Genomic DNA, 20087 nt, shown 5'->3' on the forward strand with positions numbered 1-20087 from the left:
TTAACCCTGTAAACCGCAATCAAATGTATTTTCCTTCTCAGGAAAATACGGAAAATACATTTGTCAGGAAGTGAAGTTAAATTTCAAAAGTTACCCCGGTGGGCCAAAAGTAAGCGAAGTGGGTAAACGAGGCGAACTAGATCTTACTTGATCCGGTGGATACAGTTCTGTGATAGCTTGCTATTTTCAAGTTGTGTTTTTATGGATTAACGTAAACCACAGTTCAGACGAATTCGGGCGCAGGTTGCTTTTCACAAACTTGTGTTGAGCAGCAAATAACCAGCATCTTGTTGCAGTGATACTTAATGATGCGGATCTGCTTGATTCTGGTCTTCTCTTTATTCTCATCTTCACTTCAACAAAATGCCCAGAGAAATGTCACACTGCCCGGACCCGGATCAATCCTGTTCAGCCACAAGTACAGGTGGGCGTGGCATGGGCGTTATGGGGGCGGGTTGGGTGGGTGGCGGCTTGGGGGTACGGGGACAGAAAAGTTCTCCAATTCCACGAAATGTGTCGCTTGTTATTTATCCTTTGTTCGATCTCTACGTTTGATTCCTGGTTCCTAAATTTATAATTTTCACATAATTGTTCTGGTCTTGTCAGAAAATAACATTGTTTTAAATTTGGTTTAACGCAGAATTAATAGACTATTGTAACGTCACAAGACGCACAGTAAATGTTTCAAACCGAATTAATCATCAACTGAAACCAGCTTAAAATAATCTTAAATCAACAATTCTCACTTTTATAGAATGTTGAATTAATTCATCTCTATTTATGCTATTATTGCGTGGAATGTTTTCACCTGCTTATGAACGACATGACCGCAAGTAACCCCCATTAACCGCTAGTTACCCTGTTGACCGCAAGTAACCACCATTGCCAGTAACCCTATTGATTGTGACAGCATAAACGTTCCTGGAGACACGCTTTCTTGTAATTGTCCGATCCTCGTCGAAAACGGGATGAGAGGAACGGTGGAGGCACTGGGAGCGGATGAGAGGAACGAAACTAACCGGAGCTTTGAAAGACAAGGAAATGAGTTTGAAGGTGTGTTAGGAGTTATGGTTGGGTTAAAGGCCCCCTCGATTATTCCATACTAAATGGTATCACTTTGTCTTTGGGCTTGTTAGTGAGTCGCACAACTTGGACTGTTTGTGTTCCCAATTTCACAATGCTGATTGCATCCAGCAGAAATACCTATCACCAGATTAATCTTTTACAAACTGGGCGAAGGCAAATTTCGTAAATGTAAAATAAATTGAATCTAATTTATACATCTAGTATTTTTCTCTTTTATCGAAGTCTATCACCAGATTAATCTTTTACAAACTGGGCGAAGGCAAATTTCGTAAATGTAAAATAAATTGAATCTAATTTATACATCTAGTATTTTTCTCTTTTATCGAAGTCTTTTCAGTCTAAAAGGGTCGGTGATAACACAGAACTATCAACTTTTAAATATGAACATAACGTCGATAGTTTAATGGACTTACTCAAATTGCACCTTTAAGTATTTCATTTCCACCTTCCAAGCCTGCTTAAACCATTTCTACCGATCCACAAACGAGAATGTGCTCACCCCCTACAACCCCCTGAAACCCAACCTTCTTCACGCTATTTTTTTTCAGGAAGCGCCCAACTCGATCAAGTGACGTCATCAAGACACGACTTCGACGAGCAGGGATTCCCCCTCACTGGATCGATTCGATTCAATCACAAAATTAACATTCCAGAACAAAAGTAAATATTTAGATAAAGTTACATGTTACAAACATGATTCGGTTTATTAATGGCTAATTTGCTGATATTTTTAATTTTACTAATATAGCCAAATTTATCATAATTATTTTTAAACACTTTTAGTCTTTGAAATAACTAAAATAATTATTAAAACGCAACATTTTGTTTCAGATGTGAATGTGAGCGAAAGGATTTACAAAATTTTAAACAACTCAACAAAAATCTTCAAAGCAAACTTCAAGTTTTGGAGAAAAAACTTTTAAAACGTTTAAAGAAAATTGAGCAAAGAATGCAGGTAATTTGGTGGAAATTTAAGCACTTTTTTAGAAAATTGTGCGTTTTATGTTGCATTTCAAAATAGCAAAGACCCCCCAAAAAAAGGAAATTTATTTATTTTTTACAGATCCAAGAAAAACAAAAATGTTCTTGTTCTTCTGATCCTATTGTTGACGTAATAAAAGGCAAAAAAGAAAAGAAATTGAAAGGTGCAAAACCAGAATGCCCAAAAAATTGTTCCAGTAAGTTGGTTTTGTTTGGTAAAATAAGGAAATATATTTGTGTATTTTAGTTAACATACGATTTGCATTAGGGTATCTTCCCATTTATATATTTACTTCGTTTTATTATTTTTAATATCGCATAAACAACAGATTTGTGTCTTTAATTGTTTCTATTTTGATATTTATTTATAAATAAAATAAATATTCAGTAAAAATGTTGGATACAATAATTTCCACATGACTTTGTTGTTGCCAGGCAACGGTGAATGTGAGGGGGGATTATGCAAATGCAGGAGGGGGTTTTCTTCCGATGATTGTTCGTCACAATTGTGCCCTGGAGGTTGCTCCAACCATGGAACTTGTGGGAAGAACGGAGATTGTAGATGCTGGGTGAGTTCCTACTTCATATCATAACTTTGTAGCACCTATAGATCAATGGTTCACTATCTGACTAATCGAAGTCCCGTAATATACGCAGTTTTTAATGATTCGCTTATCATTTTGAAACCGCCTTTATTCAAGTTACAATTATAAGTTAATCATGAAGAATATAATATAGATGCATTCTTGCAAGACAAATCAATTTTTACAGCTGTTTTTGGTTTTATTTTAGAGTAGCTATATCATCTAAATATAAATAGCAACGGTAGCATATGGCATATTACGTATTAACATTAAAATGATAAACGTCACTACATATACGCTAATGTAATAATAACATAATAGAAGTAACTGAAATATGGCGAAGTTTATTGAGATCAATAGAAACCATTTGTTAATCATTTGTTTATAGCTTTTTATGTAATTCTCTTTTACCCAGGGCAAATGGAAAGGTGATGATTGCTCGCAGAAAGCTTGCTTGAGCAATTGTAGCGGGAATGGGAACTGTACGTTGGGAAAGTGCCAATGTAGAACAGGATTCTCAGGTCAGTTTCCATAATCCATTGGAAATATGTCACTTATTAGGCATTTTTTTAATCGAATATAAATTCTATAAAACTGAAAATACATACAACGTTAACTTTTTCTGGCTATTAAAACACAATACAAAATAAACGCATTAAAAATAATAATTTAGTTAAATTAATAATTTGTTTTGTGTAATTTTTAAATTGATATCAACAAAGAAAAAGTTACAGAAACACTTTTTCAACTCAAGCAAACTGTATTTTTTATGTTTTATTTAAAAAAAACAAGTTGAGATTTAATATGTAACATGGCTTGTTGTTTTCCAGGCAAGGATTGTTCGGTTGTTGAATGTTCTGATGGTTGTTTGAACGGGAGATGCATCGAGGGGAGATGTAATTGTCACGTGAACTGGAAAGGAATTGATTGCTCTGTGAAGAAATGTCCCAAGAATTGTTCCAACCAGGGAATTTGTGTGAATGGAAGTTGTGAATGCGATCAATCTTGGATGGGTGAGTTTGTCGTTATGAGCAACAAAATATATCACGATTAATTTTATCCTAATGGGAAAATATATGTTTTTGAAAAGATGCGACCTAATTTTAAGAATAAGCATAATAGCTCTTCGTGTAATTATTCAGGGATCTGGTAGGCTGCCGTCGTTTGTTGTCGCAAACTGTTTTTTCATTAGTTCGTTGTCTTTTCTATTCAATTTTTTGTTTGTTTTTGTCATGATTTGTATAACGAGCGACGCCATTAACCGTAAAGAAGGCGCCTGTGTCGGTGGTCGAAACCATGAAGAACAAACATAATTACCAGGCCGTTATTTGATTGAACCCGTAATACTCGGAAATTTATAGTTGGTAGCTGTGTTTTTAAAGTTTACATTTGAATCTATATTTTCATCGCTAAAGGCAAATCTTGCAACATTCGTCGATGCTTGAATGATTGTTCATCTCACGGCCGGTGCAGGAATGGAACTTGTCGTTGCTTCAAACAATTCACTGGGGATGATTGTGGATCGCAAAAGTGCCCCAATGATTGCTCTGGTAACTTGTAACAGTTGTAGAATTGCCTAAAACATCCAAAGTGGATAATATGCTTATGCCAATGTTAGTTCGATTAATTGGTGAAGCATTTAATCCAACAAAACTTCGACCTTTAAATTAAAAAAAATTAAAACTTTAATAAAAAATATAATTTTTTTGCACATTTTACAAACGTTGAACTTAAGATTAACAGTTACTTGCTTAACTATCTCCTTATGGTTGGAATCTTTAGTTGTATAAGAACCCAGGAATTAACTCGATGTTTGTCCAGGTTTGGGAGATTGCCTCAACGGAACTTGTTTGTGCCAGGAAGGTTGGGCGGGGGCCGATTGCGCAATACTACACTGCCCCAACATGTGCTCGGTTCACGGGAGGTGAGAAATACAACTATACTTCGTGTAAAATGTTACTACAAGGCATGATATTAATCAAGAAATAGCTCTTTGCAGTTATCACGCGTCACTATGCGTCAGCCCAAATTTCACACCAAACGCTGAAAAGTATTTTTGGATACAATCTAAAGTGCCATTTAATGCCACCACTTGAATCCCCACTAACCCCCTGTTTCCCCAGTTGTGTGGACCACGTGTGCGAGTGCAGCGATGGTTGGGTGGGCGAAGATTGCTCACAACTTAAAAGTCCATCCGACCTCAAGATCAGCAAAGTAGAAAGCACAACGATTGAAGTGAGCTGGAAACAAAGCTCGCCACAAATTACAGGGAACCAGGTGAAAATAACACTGATATGTGTGTCTATGAAAGCATTGTGTTCATGCTCGTCTCAATCATTCGTTTCTTTTTAATTTCCAAAGTTATTTCATTCTTAACCCGTTACATTTCTGCTTAAGCAAAACGTTACTATTCATATGCGCAGAAACATTTCATCAGAAACCAATCTTACTTAGTAATGTTTGGAATTAAACTTCTAGCTCGAACTTATGGATAAAACGAAAAATAAAAATAAAATAACATCTCCATTATTTAATATTTTAGCCAAATTATTTTATACTGGTCGTCAAGTTGCGAAATGTTTTCGTTTTATTATGGTATTGGATTGATAGCGATGCAACCTTAGTGTCGGACGATTGCCGATAGCACAACATGGCATCGGTTCCCAGCAGATAATATCAAACCTACTTGTACTGTGGTTATATTTCATAATATATTTTCGCTACTTTTACACTTGAAAGCCCCTTATTGTACCAATCCCGCAAACCCCATCGGCAGGGTTTTAAGGTTAGGGGCCCACTAGAAACTTTAAGAGACCGCTTCAATTTCAAGTATGTAAATAAAAGAGAGACTGTTCGGCACAACTCCTTAACACAATTAACCCTCAATATCGCCCAAAACATTAACGTTTAACCTTATCCACCACATTTCCAACCCCTCACCTACCAATACCCCAAAATAACCAACTTTCACCCCTCAGGTGAACTGCATTCCGATGAGCGGAACGGCGAACGCGGTTTACCAGTCGGTCGGCCCCAACGTCACCAAGGTCACAATCCGTGACCTTGAGAGCGGCACGCAGTATTCCGTGTTTGTCCACTCGATGTTGGGAGAAACGCTCAGCGCTCCTGTGATCGCGTCTGTTAAGACTGGTGAGTTGCTGCTTACACCTACAACGAGCAATGTTCAACCACGTATAGTGCGATCAGTGGTGGGAGTAAGCTGGGACGCTCCGCAATGGTATTCCAGTGAAAAAAAAAATGCCGTCCCGCAATCTCTTTATGTATTTATACTAATATTTTAGTTAAATATTTGTCCATTATATTAAACGATAAACTTAGGTTTCCTAAGGTTACTTATTTTGGACGTCCAGTTATGACGTAATTTTGTGACGTCATTTTCATGGTGTTACTTTGTGACGTCAAAATTTCCATGCGTTCCGGTGAGAAAAATATCGCACTTTCAACCAAATGCTGGAACTTCAAACCTGACCATATTACATTTATTGCATAATACACGTATTTACATTTGGTATGTCTTCCTGCTAAGTAACATTTGCTTTCGAAAGAGATTTTCCATATTTTATGATAATTTTACGACTACCTGTTAAAGAGTCTGACTCTGGCCAAATAATCGACTCCGTCGAGTAACTGGCCTAACAAACTCCATAAGCGATGTTCTAACCGTGTACTTACCCCAACCCCATTCCCCCCAACAGCTGTGGACGCCCCCTCGACCCTGAGTTGGCTCAGCATCGGTCCAAGCTTCGCAGAAATCAGTTGGAAACCTCCCAAGTCGAAGGTTGATGGTTACAACGTTGTGTGCAGCTGTAAGCAGGGAGGGGCTGAGTTCAGTGGTGAGTCAACATGCTTGGTGGAATAAAAGTCTAGTCTCAAATATTTGCCACAGCTTACTTCTACATTCGGTCATTTAATTGTGATGTACTGGGGGTTTGAACCTGACTTCTAAGTCGTAGGAAAATTATACGAAATCTTAGCTTTACCTAGTTTAATGACTAAGACTTAATGGCTTGTTTATTCCTCGTTGCATTACAATCTTTAAAATATTATTGTTTTAGTAATTGCCTAGATGTAGGCTTTATCGCTGAAACTCCACACAATTGCTCTTTATTCACGAGCACGTGTTAAGTGTTTATCAACTTGTGTTCCGCTCCAGTGCCCCCGAACAAAACTTCGGTTCTCATCAACGAGCTGCTCCCTGGCGACACCTATACAGTGACCTTGTACGCCCTTCAGGACGGTGACGTCAGTCCTCCGGTCAACATCAGTTTCACCACGTGTAAGTAGGGGATTTCCCATTAGGTAGAAATCACCTCATGCTTTACAATTTCTCTAAATTCCAAACACAAGCATTTAGCAAAATTATTTTCGAATGGATTAAACGAACAAAACGAAAATCGTTATAAGTTACTGACAATTGTTATTTTACCACAATTCACTTTGCAAGTGTTTATCGGGTAGTTCCAAGTTTCCCAAACCCCGGGGTTTCACGGGATTATTTCTTGCGGTATTTGGATTAAGTTTTTACTCACAACCGTTTGTTAACTCACCAAACATAACGACCATGAAACAGTGAAGTGCAGATTAGTGATTTTGCTGTGTAAAGAAACTTGACTTATTTGCATCCTTTACAATACAAAATCCTACTTTATTTGAAGTCATCTTAATGGGTTCGTGTTTGTTTATAAATTGGAGATCGGGTGGAGTTTAAACACCGGTTGTTTAGTTTGCTTAATTCAAGCGATTCCTATATGGCGTGTGTTAAGCTAATGACGTGTGTTGTTACGTCATCAGCTCTCGATGCCCCCGAAGAGATCGAGTTCCTCAATGTGACGTCATCATCTGCTGTCGTCCAATGGGAGCGCTCCAAAGCAAGGGTCGAAGGTTACGAGGTCACCTTCCACGAGGTCATGACCCCGACCCCGACCCCCGTGCAAAGAAGGGTGAGGCGATTATGACGTGTAAAAAATATACGTCATTATGACGACATAAAGTATTGTGTGTTATTTGGAACGTTCAGACAATGAAGCAACAACTTTGTGCTCCCAGGTTTCAAACGCCACCAAGTGGCTGTTGCTGAGCGGCTTAAAGTCGGATACCAGCTATGAGGTCCGGATGTTCGCTTTTCGCGGGAAAATGAGGAGCCTTCCCGTGAGCGCCGCCCTAGTGGCAGGTTTGTGGGGGGTTGCGGTCTAATGTTTCATTGCTCTTTTTAGAACACATCTAAGCACGTGTTTACTTTCATTTGTTTGTTTGGCTTTGTTGTTGCTTCAAGACTAAATAAAGGCAAATTGTATTAAAAACTTAACTTTCGCACAACTGTGTTAGTGTAATACAGTTCGTCGGTAAAGTGTTTCACCAGACTTTCAGATTTATTAATATTTGGTGAAGACAGAATTAACTCAAGAATATTTGAATAATGTTCTCCACACAAAAACTTTGCTCGAGTATCTTTTTGAAAACACTGTTTCTTTAAATGTTAACCCTGGGTCGACTTTCACCCAGGAATCGAGCCCCCGATACGAATCCACGTCACTCAACTATCCACCCATGACGTCACACTGCAGTGGGATTCCCCCAACACGAGAATCAAGCAGTTCAGAATCAAGTTGTTTCAAGAACACTTCAACAAAGGTTGGTTTGATTCAAATGGTATTGGTAGAATAAAAATGATTTCATGTTTATTTTATATTTTCATAACCTTTATTTACACGAGTGTCTATGTTTTTTAGTTTGTCCTCTCTTAATAATAAACCGGTCAAGAAAGTTGTTTCCTAATCCCAAATCATGACTTTGCAAAGTTGTTTTTTAAATAATTTATTTCAATGTCTTTTAACTTCTATTATAAATGAAGCGTTCCAAGTGAATCTATCATGGTCGGAATTTACTGTTTAAAATCGTCTTAAGAACTCTCGGTTAAAATATAGCAGGAATCTTCAAAAAGCTCCTAACTGAAGCCAACTATTTATTGATTGACAGAAGGTCATGGCAAGGTCGACATCGTGCTGCCTGAAGGTGTGCACGAGAAGAGGTTCGAACAGCTAACCCCTGGAACTCGTTACGTTGTCGAGGTTTATTCTGTGGATGGAGTTCGTCAAAGCGGGGCAACTTCCAGGAGATTCACAACTAGTGAGTGATCGTTAAAATTCAAGTAACGTGCTAAATGTTAAACAATGTATAGTTTATTGGTCTGTAGATATGAATGTATTCCATCGTCTGACACATCCAAGTAAAACATCTTCATATATATTTTATTAACGAGTTTCGAAACCTTAATGTTTTACGATTTATAATCTTACCATGAATCCTTAACCCTTATATTTGTTATTTACAACTAGTTTTGGTGAAGTTATAATTGTCACCTATATTACTTCAATATATGATCTTCAACAAGTTTTTACTTGTTTTTTCTCTAATTTAATTTTAGGTTTAAAGAAGCAATCCGATTTTTTTAACAAATTGTTTTTATCTTCACAGAGATTGATGCACCGAGCAACCTCCGACCAACACGCGTTACACCAACCAGTGTGACTGTAGGGTGGACAGCGCCCCTAGCAGCGGTGGATAGTTTGACCCTTCAATGTCATGACCTTAGAAGCGGGGTCACGCACGAGATGAGGGTTCCCGCCAAAGGTGACCTTTTCATAACCTTTATTTGTAAATTAAAAAAAAATTCCATGTTTAAAATTATTTTACGAAACAACGACAAAAAAGTTTTAATGCTGATTAAAGTTTTCCCCAAAATTTATCATCTGATCTGAAGCCCCTTTTTATTAATTAGTGGATTACAAAAACGAAAACTTTGCGCTTTTTGATTCCGTGATTAAAGTTATATGCGGGTGTTGTTAATTGCAAGTTACTATATTTAATTTCATAAATTTTGTAGGCCACCAGTAACTTATAAATATATTCTACACAAGTGCTATTCTATCTATGTAGATAGCCAACCTACAACTCGTTTAAACTCAAGTAAAGTGAAATTTCTCGAGAAATAATTTCCCCAGCTTCAAGTTTGACCTTTGACCCCAGCATCAAGTTTGACCTTTGACCCAGATCTCCCCTCGGCGACCTTCCGATCTCTCCTCCCCACAACCAACTACAACATCAGTATCAGATCACACCTCAACCAAACCGCCAGTGACGTCACTTCTATACAACAAGTGACGTCACTACCCGCACCACGCGGCATGCACGTTGCAATGCCAACCTACGATGACGTCATCGTGCAGTGGAATCCTGTGGCGGGATTGGCTGAGGCAGGATTCATGGGCTTTTATAACGTCACAATAGCGAGCGCGAACCTTGACGCGATCGAGTTTCTTGTGAGTTGAAATTTATTTTTTTATTCTGGTTTTAAACAACAACTTCCAAATGTCGATGCTAGTTGAGCCACAATGGAGCACTGTTGGAACCGAAGTTTGTTAAGATTTACTTAAGTAATGTTATAAATTAAGCAAGTGAAGAAATGCTTGCTGGAAATAGCTCTCTTTTAATGTAAACATGAAATTCATAATAATACTGAAGTAATAACAAAAAACAACACAAACAAAAATTCAATGAGTCGTATGTCTTTTGCACAGTTGTGTTTTACTTATATTTACCCCCATAACCCTACATTTTCACCCCCAGGTCCCGGGTTCGAGCACCGAGCTTCTGGTTCCCAACTTGACCCCAGGCCTGACCTACAACTTCACCCTCACTGCGCAGTCCAACACCCCCTGGGTCCCCCCCAGCCCCCCTACAACCCACACCTTTATCTCCCCCATAGACCCACCTTATGACGTCACTATACCAGCTGTGACGTGGAACAATGCATCCATTGTGTGGGACAATGCAAGGGCGCCCGTCACTTCCTATAAGGTAAGCGTGTGCACTCAAGCGAATCGGGAAAGTTTTATAGAATGTGCAAATTAGGTGTTTCCCCATTTTTCAGGTCGAATATGTCGATATTGACGAATCAATCGACCCCATTGTGGCGCAACTGCCACACAATCAAACCTTTATGACATTGAACGACCTTTCTGACGAAACAACTTATATTGTCGACGTCACATCGGTCATGGGTGATCGATTAAGCATGAAGCGGTCCGCCATTTTCACAACTGAAGCGAAAAGTTAGTCACGTGACCGGGTTGAATAGAAATCTGTTCAAAAATAAAAATGAAAATACTTATTTCACTTATTTTATTCTTGTTCCGTCCATTTTACAGTTTTTATTGTTTTTACAAATCTACTCTTCTTGATTTTAACATGAAGTATCTCATTGCAATGTGATAATTAATGCTGTTTCAACCAAATAAAACCAACTCATTTCCATATTTTTAAAACTAACGTTATAACCAGTAGTTAATATAACAGTTTGTAAATGGTTTTGTCCTGGTAATTGTTTTGTTCTAGTATATAAAACGTTTTAACATCTCGAAAATGCGTCACAACTATTCAAAGCGCACTAAACTCCATCTAAGTTCCATCTTTTGAACCACAACAAATTATAACAACCAACTTTATTTATTCGTTAACAATGACCGATTGTTGTGCAGCTATCGAAGCGCCCGAGTTGTTGGAAGTTGTCGAGTTGAGTTGGGACCGAGTCAAGTTGGAGTGGAGCGAGTCAGTGAGTGCTGAGGTGGACGGGTATTTACTCATCTACTCGCCCCAACTCGCCAACTCACTGCAGAGGAACATCACCACTGAAGAAGGTGGGGCAAAGTATTGAGGATTTTTAATCAATTATGCGGCAACAACTGGCAATTCGGTGTCGCGAAGCCCCCATGTTACATGTCGCTCGTCACACAGTTGCTCATCAATTAAGTCTTTAAGCAGTTGTTATTTTCATCAAGAGCAGACCATGGAACCCTTAAGTGTCGCCAACTGAATTTAAATTACACATTTTTAGAAATGATAAATACATACAATTGCAATTATGAATACAACTTATTATTTTCAGTTGCCATCAATGATATTATTGTCAAATTACTACTTTAGAGGTCATTATCCACGAGAACAACTGAACCAGACACTTATACTTGTGTTGAAATAAACTATTCTCCATTAATTGAATTTTTGCAGATGTGACGTCATGTGTGTTGACGTCACTGCTCCCGAACACCAATTACGTCATCAGCGTTTACGCGTTGCACAAACACCGCTTCAGTGACGCAACAATGGTTCGATTCCGCACCAGGGTGGATCCCCCAACGCAACTCATGTTTGCAACTCTGTCGCAACGAGCCTTCACTCTACACTGGGTGGCGCCACACGCACAAATAGAGCATTATGTCGTCACTTATTTCCGGTCTGACGTAATAGAGGAAAGGTATGTTGACGTCACTATTGCATGTACTTGATATTAAAGTTCGTTTGTGATATATTGCAGTCGCATTGACTAATCATTATATAAGTGCGAAATAGGAAAAAAAACGAGCGGATCGGGGAATCGATAAAGATGAAGGCACCACGTTTACAAGATATTTCCTCTTCCAAAACAAACCTCCATACTAATTAGTTTGCCCTTTTTAAAAACTTGTACTTTATAAGAATCTTGTCCCAAGAAACATCATTCCACCCAACTGTTTGGTAGCCCCCTAAACATAATTTGCCCCCCCCCCCCCCCCCCAGATCTGACGTAATGCTCCCCGCAAGCAGCAGCACATACAGTGCTCATGAGCTTCAACCCGCTACAGAATACACAATCCGGGTCACTGCAGTCGCAACTATCCGGGTCCACGGGGTCGCCAACTCGTCTCACAGCATCCCGGCCGTCGCCATGGTTACCACGCGTAAGTTGTTGTTTTTGTTGGTGTTTTGGTACGTCACCGCTATTTGTGACGTCATCCATTGTTAGTTCCGTCGCCCGTGAATCGGCTGCGATCACTCAAGCGTGGAGTCAACACAATCGCGATCACGTGGTCTCCTCCTGAAAGCGGGGAAATAACCGGCTATGACATCACTTACCATCCGATCAAGGACAAAGAAATGACCTTGACATTCAAGCTCGACAAGGACAAGGTGGGTCACGTGAATAATTAAACTTTTCGATTGTTGTAACAATGAGCTTTATGACGTCAGACGCGATTCGTGGCTCGTGACCTTTCACCTGCAACCGAATATCGGATGAGCGTAAAGTCAACAAGAAACTCTGACGTCAGTGAATCGAGGTCTATTGTTGATGCAACAAGTAAGCATTGTGACGTAACAACTCTTTTTCACGTGTAACCATCTACTGTTTCGCTTCAGTGATTCCTGCGGTGAAATCACTGCTCGTTCGTCCGCTAGATGACGCTCGCATTCTGGTCAGTTGGTCGCCACCAGGTGTCGCTGTTGACGGCTACCATGTTTCGCACAGGTACGGGGCATGTTTTTTGCTCATTTAGCTGGAGAGCATTGTCCACATTTATGGAGGTGATACCAAAGTATTGTTCTTTTATAAAGACCTGTATGAACCTGGTTTACCCACTGTGATGTAACATTGCAGTGTGATTGAGAGAAATCCACAACAATGTTTGGTTGCTGCAATGGTTTTGTTCATCATAATATTAAACATTATTCGCACTCAGGTCATTGGACGGTCTTGGCGATTACGTCACAAAGCAAGTTTCCGGTCTGGCGGTTTCGTCACGGATCGATGATCTCACAGCCGATACAAAATATTCCGTCATAATCCGTGGCTTCAGGGCAGGAATGGAGGGGAAGACCCTAGAAGAAGAAACCACCACAGGCGAGAATTTACTTTGAGTTCAATCTTATGAGTTGATGTTAAACTAGAAGCGTTTAAATTAACTCAGGAAGCCAAAAATAAATCGATAAGTCTGGAAAACTGGTTTATTGATCCGTGACACCCGGTCAACCATGACCAAAACAACAAATTAAACTCTTGGAATCTAATTCATTGACAAGATAATAGAGAATCATTTGACAAATTATCATTTTCGTATAAAGTTGAATTGGAAAATATTCGCAAAGCTAAAAATCGCACTATTAGGATTATTCCTACGAGCGAAACATTTGTCGCCTTTAACAGCTACGTGGTGTTACTAGCTGGCCAAGTAATTCATAATTTACAACATTTTTGTATAGAGTTTTCATTGGAACTCGAAATATTACTATTTATTCTTTCTTCTGTCACACTCTTAAAATTATTTGCACGAGCTACACATTTGTCGCATGTAGTAATGACGCGTCAGCGACACGCAACATATTTCCGGATAGAAATCTTACACAGATTACCCGTTATTTTCACTCAGGTTCGATCCTTGAATCTCCCACTTTTTTGGTGGTGAGTAACATCCGGGACACTTGCTCCAAGGTCACGTGGGAGCCAATCAGTGACAAAACAATCACCGGATATCTCGTCACATACAAGTAAGTGTGACGTCATAGGCATTGTTTTAAGGGAATCCGCAACTTGGAAATGAACAAAGTGTCTCTTTTTAGGTTGTTAAGTTTAGCTTTCTTTTTTTTTTGTCAAGCTTAACTAGATCATTGATGAAAATAAATAAACGAGACAATTTTTATAAATTTATACTTTTGATCATTTGCTTGTTTATTTCTCGTAAAAATCACATTTAGATTTATGACCGTATTTTTTCTACGACATCTTTTCACGATGTTTTATTTTTGTTATAGGCCGATAGGTGGCAGCACAGAGGACGAGGTTGAGGAGAGCGTCATCGGTAGAAAACGTACGTCATTAACTCTGACGTCATTGCTTCCGTCAACGGCGTATTACGTCACACTGTCAACGTTGCGTGACGAAAGAGTTAGTTTTCCTCCGAAGCACGAGCGCTTCGTGACAGCTGATGTGCTGACGTCACCAACAGACGCCAAGGTAAGTTACTGATGACGTCACTTGTCGACTTGGAATCCAATGATCTTATATTCTCGAATGCTTGTTAGGTGTATGACGTCACAGAGACGACAATCGGTTTGGAATGGAAGACAATCGAGTCGGTGGAAGAGTATCACGTGACCTACTCGTCGGAGCGTGACGGGAAGACAAGTGAAATAGTGACGTCAGGTGATGACGTCACCAGGATATTGATCGACGGTAAGTTGTTCGTCTGAAGCCCAAAGTGCTCGTTCTAATTAAGATTGCTTCAGGTTTACAAAGTGGACGTGATTACGTCATCAGCATCCGGTCCTTCAGGTGGGGGGAGGACAGCCCAGGTGTCTATGACTTCACAGTCACAACGCTGCACCCTCTACTGCCCCCTGCGGCGCTTGTAGTGGAAAGCAAGAACCAAACTGGGGCGTTAGTGACGTGGCAATCGTCGACGCCTGACGCAACTGGTTATGACGTAACAATCACGTCATCTGATTCAAACGTCACAATACTGGAATCTCAGATGTAAGTTGTATAATAGTTCGAGTATCTGACCTTTCGCAACTTTATCTGTGTTCATCCGCCATAATAACTTGATATTTTTCCGCAGACTTTCGTCGAACTTTTCCACAAATATTTTGTCGCCGGGAAAAACCTTCCTCGTATCCGTTTTAACCCGTAGATCGGATGAGCGCAGCGTTCCATCCACGACTTTCGTACAAACAGGTTTGTCGTATTCACTTCTCCCAGTTCTGAGGACCGCGACTAGTTTTTGTGAATTAACGCGGTATTTCGCAGATGACCCCCTTGACCCCCCTTATGACGTCACATACCACCTGGTGGGGGAGACCGGAGCCCTGCTCGAGTGGCAATTACCCCAACAAAAGTATGACGTCATTATGCTGACGTTAAACTCCGACGATGGCATAGATTCAAACATGACCTCACTTGCGGCTGGTGTGACGTCATACGTGATCGATGGACTTCGCGCGGGAAAACTTTACCACGTCAAGGTCAAATGTGGGTCACGGGGACGGGAAAGCCCCGCTAGTGAAATCAGTTTCACCACAGGTATGACGTAACAATGACGTTCCATGTTGATATATTAATGACGTCACGTTCCTTTAGATTACATCATTGCTGCTCCGTCATTACTGCGATTTAGTGATGTAACAGAGTCAGGTGTCACGGTTGGGTGGTCACGCACTTCAGAGAGAGGAAGGCATTTCAGGATCGTTTGTGTTTCTGAGGAAGGAACAACTCGTGAGTTCACCTTTGTACGTAACAATCGCTCATGACGTAGTTTAACCTCTGTTCTCCCCAAGGTCGAATTATTTTGTCGGGTCGCCAAACGATGCTGCCGCTAAAGGCGCTGCAGAGCGGGACAACTTACAACGTGAGCGTCACAGCACTAGATGGCGGTAAAGAGAGCGCACCCCTAAGTGGTGACGTCACAACACGTAAGCATTGTTACGCAACAGTAGTGCTTGTTTGTTGTGGATTGCTTTACAATTGTTTTGTTCTAGAACTCGAACAAGTTGGAGCTCCTGACGTCACAATGACAACAAGCGAAAGCATCGCGCTCACCTGGCGCCCCCTGGTGTCAAAAGTTGACCGGTATGACGTCATCTACAGCAGGGGGAACTCACCGAGGGAAACAATTGAAGTTTCGAACGAAACAAGTGTAAACGTCACAGGTTGGTCACGTCATAATGTTGCTGTGACGTCGTAATGTAACTCCTATCGCTCGACCTAATTTTTGAGAAAATTTTTGATTAAATTAATGAAAGCAAATCATTAGAATCATATTGAAACGTTATACGCGATATTTAAAAAGAGATAAAATAGTTTTTGAAAGGTGCTGGAATGAAACGTATTGAGAAAATATTTAGCTACAAGTTATGTCAAATCTTTGTTCATGAGCTTTGCTAAAGTGATATTTCATGACGTAGTTTTGCAATCGTTATTCGCCCTTTTTATTTAATGAGAAATTGGAGAATTGTAAACGCTCATTAGTTTTATAAAGTACGAATTAAACGTGATGAATTAAAAGCAGCCAACTCTATGTTATGTTGTTCCAGGTTTGCTTCCAGGTGCAACTTATAGCTTTAAAGTTATGGCTCGCAAAGGAAACGTTCAAAGCAGATCAACACAAGTATCCGCTAGTACAGGTCAGTGACCCCACGTAACATCTTGTAACCTGGGTTATCTGTTGTGACCTCGTTTAACCCCTTTGACACAAATTAACCCTTAATCAAACCTGAGGGCAGTGTTAACTTTTAACCTTTGACCCCGTAGAGCTTGACCCCCCGTCTGACCTCAGAACGATCCTGATTGGTCGAAGATCGGTCAACGTCACTTGGCAACCTGCCAGAGCTAAAAACGTCGCCGGTTATGACGTCACACTTCGAATTTTGCATCGTAAGTGACGTTATATTGAATTTTTTTTTTTTTTATAAAATAATATTTTTTGGGGTTCATTCCAGAATCGATTGTTCGTGATTATAACGTCACAACCAGCCATGTTTGGTTACGTCACTTGTTACCCAACGCTACTTACGTCATCAGCGTGGTGACGCAACGACATGATGACGTCAGCAAAGTGTCAAATGTAACTTTTAAAACGGGTGAGTGAGTAAGAACATCAAAGTGTTGTGTTTATTGAACCAACGACAACTTCAGCTATTTCACTTTATCAGGTCAAAGTTAAAATGACAGCAACTCAAATACTTGAAGTAAGACTATAAAACGATTAATTGCTTTGATCTAACCTTTACCTGATCAATATAATTGTACCAAAGCTTTTCACGCCATAGAAAGAATAGTATACGTTTTTTGCTCCCACAATAACCCACCCCCAATGTTCTTGTGATAACCTAAAGTAACTTATGACCTACAGTAACCCCACTTATGACCTACAGTAACCCCACTTATGACATAAAGGAACCCGTCTTATAACCTACAGTAACCCCACTTGTGACCTAAATTAACCCCACCTATGACCTCAAGCAACCACACTTATGTCCTAAAATAACCCCACTTGTTACCTAAAGTAACCCCACCTATGATCTAAAGTAACCCCACTTGTGACCTAAAGTAACCCCACTTATAACCTACAGTAACCCCACTTGTGACCTAAAGTAACCCCAATTCTGACCTAAAGTAACCCCACTTGTGACCTAAAGGAACCCGTCTTATAACCTACAGTAACCCCACTTGTGACCTAAAGTAACCCCACTTGTGACCTAAAGGAACCCATCTTATAACCTACAGTAACCCCACTTGTGACCTAAAGTAACCCCACCCATGACCTAAAGTAACCCCACTTTTGGACCCAAAGTAACCCCACTTGGGATCTAAAGCATCCCCACCTATGACTTAAAGTAACCCCACTTGTGACCTAAATTAACCCCACATATGACCTAAAGTAACCCTACTTGTGACCTAAAGTAACCCCACCTATGACCTAAAGTAACCTCACTTGTGACCTAAAAAGCCCGTCTTATAACCCACAGTAACCCCACTTGTGACCTAAAGGAACCCATCTTATAATCTACTATAACCCCACTTGTGACCTAAAGTAACCCCACTTGTGACCTAAAGTAACCCCACCTATGACCTAAAGTAACCCCACTTGGGATCTAAAGTATCCCCACCTATGACCTAAAGTAACCCCATCGATGATCTAAAGTAACCCCACCTATGACCTAAAGTAACCCCACTTGTGACCTCAAGGAACCCCACCTATGACCTAAAATAACCCCACTTGTGACCTAAAGTAACCCCACCTTTGACCTAAAGTAACCCCAGATTAAAGTAACTAATCACGTGACTTCCCGCAGCTTCGGTTCCCTTCCCCAGACCACGTGACTGCGCACAAGTTCTCATGAACGGGGAAAACACCGACGGAGTTTACCAGATATACGTCACCAATACTGACGTCATCAAGGTAGGTGGTGATGTGGTGACGTGTATGACGCAGGTGTGACATCACGATGTTGTTGTTCAGTTGTGGTGCGACCTTAGTACGGATGGTGGAGGTTGGATCGTTGTGCAAAGGAGATCCGATGGTTCGGTGGATTTCAACCGGGGCTGGAATGATTACGTCACTGGGTTCGGAGGGGTAGAGGGCGAACTTTGGATTGGTGAGTACAATAAAAATGATTATTTCTGCTTATTCTATCTATATATTTTCCAAAGTTAGATTCGAACTGATGACCCTAAAACATTTAGGCCACAAAGACGACCCACGCCTGACATTTATAATACAAACAACAAAGCCTAGTTTTTTATGTGATTTATTGTTTCCATGCTTCCACCAAATGTGATGCGGACCGCGAGAAAAGAGGTCATCTTGTGGTGATCCTTTTATTTTTATATGTTGCACTTGTTTGTATTTATGTGGTAATTGCAAGTATATTAGTGCGATTGTAAATATAACAAACAAGTAAAAAAAGGTTTTAAAAAACTATAATAAACTACAGGATGTTTGTTTATGAGATAACTTTAACCTTTCTTCTAAAATATATACGTGTACCCTATACTACTGGACACTTGTACGAGTTTTAAATATTACACTTATTTTACATTGTTCGTGTTTCAAAGCTCACGTATATTTGTAGGTTTAGAAATGCTTCACTTTCTCACGCAACAAACACAGGAGCTACGCATCGACCTACGTCACAATGACGTCAGTGTTTACGCCAAATACCTTAACTTTCGGGTCGGTGACGTAACTACCGGTTACGTCATACAAGGAAGGAATTATTCCGGAAATGCAGGTTTGTAATAAAGTGGTTTTCCTGCAGAATTTCACGTTTTTTCCAAAGTTTTCCTGATTTTAGGTTTCTTTGCTCAAGACCAGGTTTGTTACAAATTGAGAACCAGGGACTTTTCACTTTCACTTGTCATGAAATGGTTGATATTTTTTTAAAAACAAGCTCAGGCATTAAGTTGTCCGATATTTCGTATCGCGATAAAATAGAATCTGACATCAACCAACTGTAATACAACATGACAGATTGCGCTTTAACAGAACAAGAATGGATTCGTTACTTATTTTTATTTTTCCGTCACAGGAGACTCATTGTCTTACCACTTCGGAATGAAGTTCACGACGCGTGACGTCGACAATGACGAAGCAGTGAACCGCAACTGCGCGGATGAATACCAGGGTGCGTGGTGGTTCAAGAATTGTCATCGATCGAGCTTGAACGGACAATACGACAATCAAAGACACAGCCAGGTTTGTGACGTCATAACTAAATACTGCTATGAAGTTAAATTTCAATTGCTTACAAATAAACTAGGCTTACTTGCTTTTACGTTCATAATATTGTCTACAAACCAATATTTGACGAGGAATACAATTTGGAAACGACAGTAAAGTTTTGTGTTTCTTTGTTTTCACAAATAATATATTATTTCGCAGGGAATCAACTGGTTCACGTGGGGTGGATTTACAAGGTCGGTAGAGTGGGTGGAAATGAAGATTCGACCTCAATCTCTTCGACAGCTCAAACGAAGGTCGGCTAGATTCGCAATGAAACAAAGAAGACACGCCATGAAGATTCATTAACTTTATACTTTCATAATTA

At 39.9% G+C, this 20087-nt stretch overlaps 1 protein-coding gene across 1 annotated transcript; it reads left to right on the top strand.

The window, feature by feature from the left end:
- The first annotated feature begins 308 nt into the window (after positions 1-308).
- Positions 309-20068, top strand: LOC146134712 (tenascin-N-like). The gene is made up of 46 exons (XM_083397888.1): positions 309-424; positions 911-1053; positions 1635-1746; positions 1918-2041; positions 2150-2264; positions 2503-2636; positions 3067-3172; positions 3482-3664; positions 4067-4201; positions 4473-4575; positions 4775-4928; positions 5630-5801; positions 6368-6505; positions 6826-6948; positions 7464-7612; positions 7719-7842; positions 8175-8303; positions 8649-8798; positions 9147-9302; positions 9723-9991; positions 10299-10529; positions 10603-10783; positions 11210-11368; positions 11739-11985; positions 12288-12448; positions 12514-12677; positions 12738-12846; positions 12906-13014; positions 13226-13386; positions 13913-14030; positions 14295-14496; positions 14565-14715; positions 14769-15015; positions 15101-15216; positions 15289-15561; positions 15619-15753; positions 15816-15950; positions 16017-16187; positions 16572-16661; positions 16789-16911; positions 16977-17117; positions 18333-18439; positions 18500-18635; positions 19113-19271; positions 19569-19735; positions 19922-20068. The coding sequence occupies exons 1-46, from the start codon at positions 309-311 to the stop codon at positions 20066-20068; spliced, it is 6975 nt and encodes a 2324-aa protein (XP_083254014.1).
- Positions 20069-20087: the final 19 nt, after the last annotated feature.

The sequence above is a fragment of the Ascidiella aspersa genome, chromosome 9, assembly GCF_963924565.1.
Source record: "Ascidiella aspersa chromosome 9, kaAscAspe10.2, whole genome shotgun sequence".
Taxonomy (NCBI): domain Eukaryota; kingdom Metazoa; phylum Chordata; class Ascidiacea; order Phlebobranchia; family Ascidiidae; genus Ascidiella; species Ascidiella aspersa.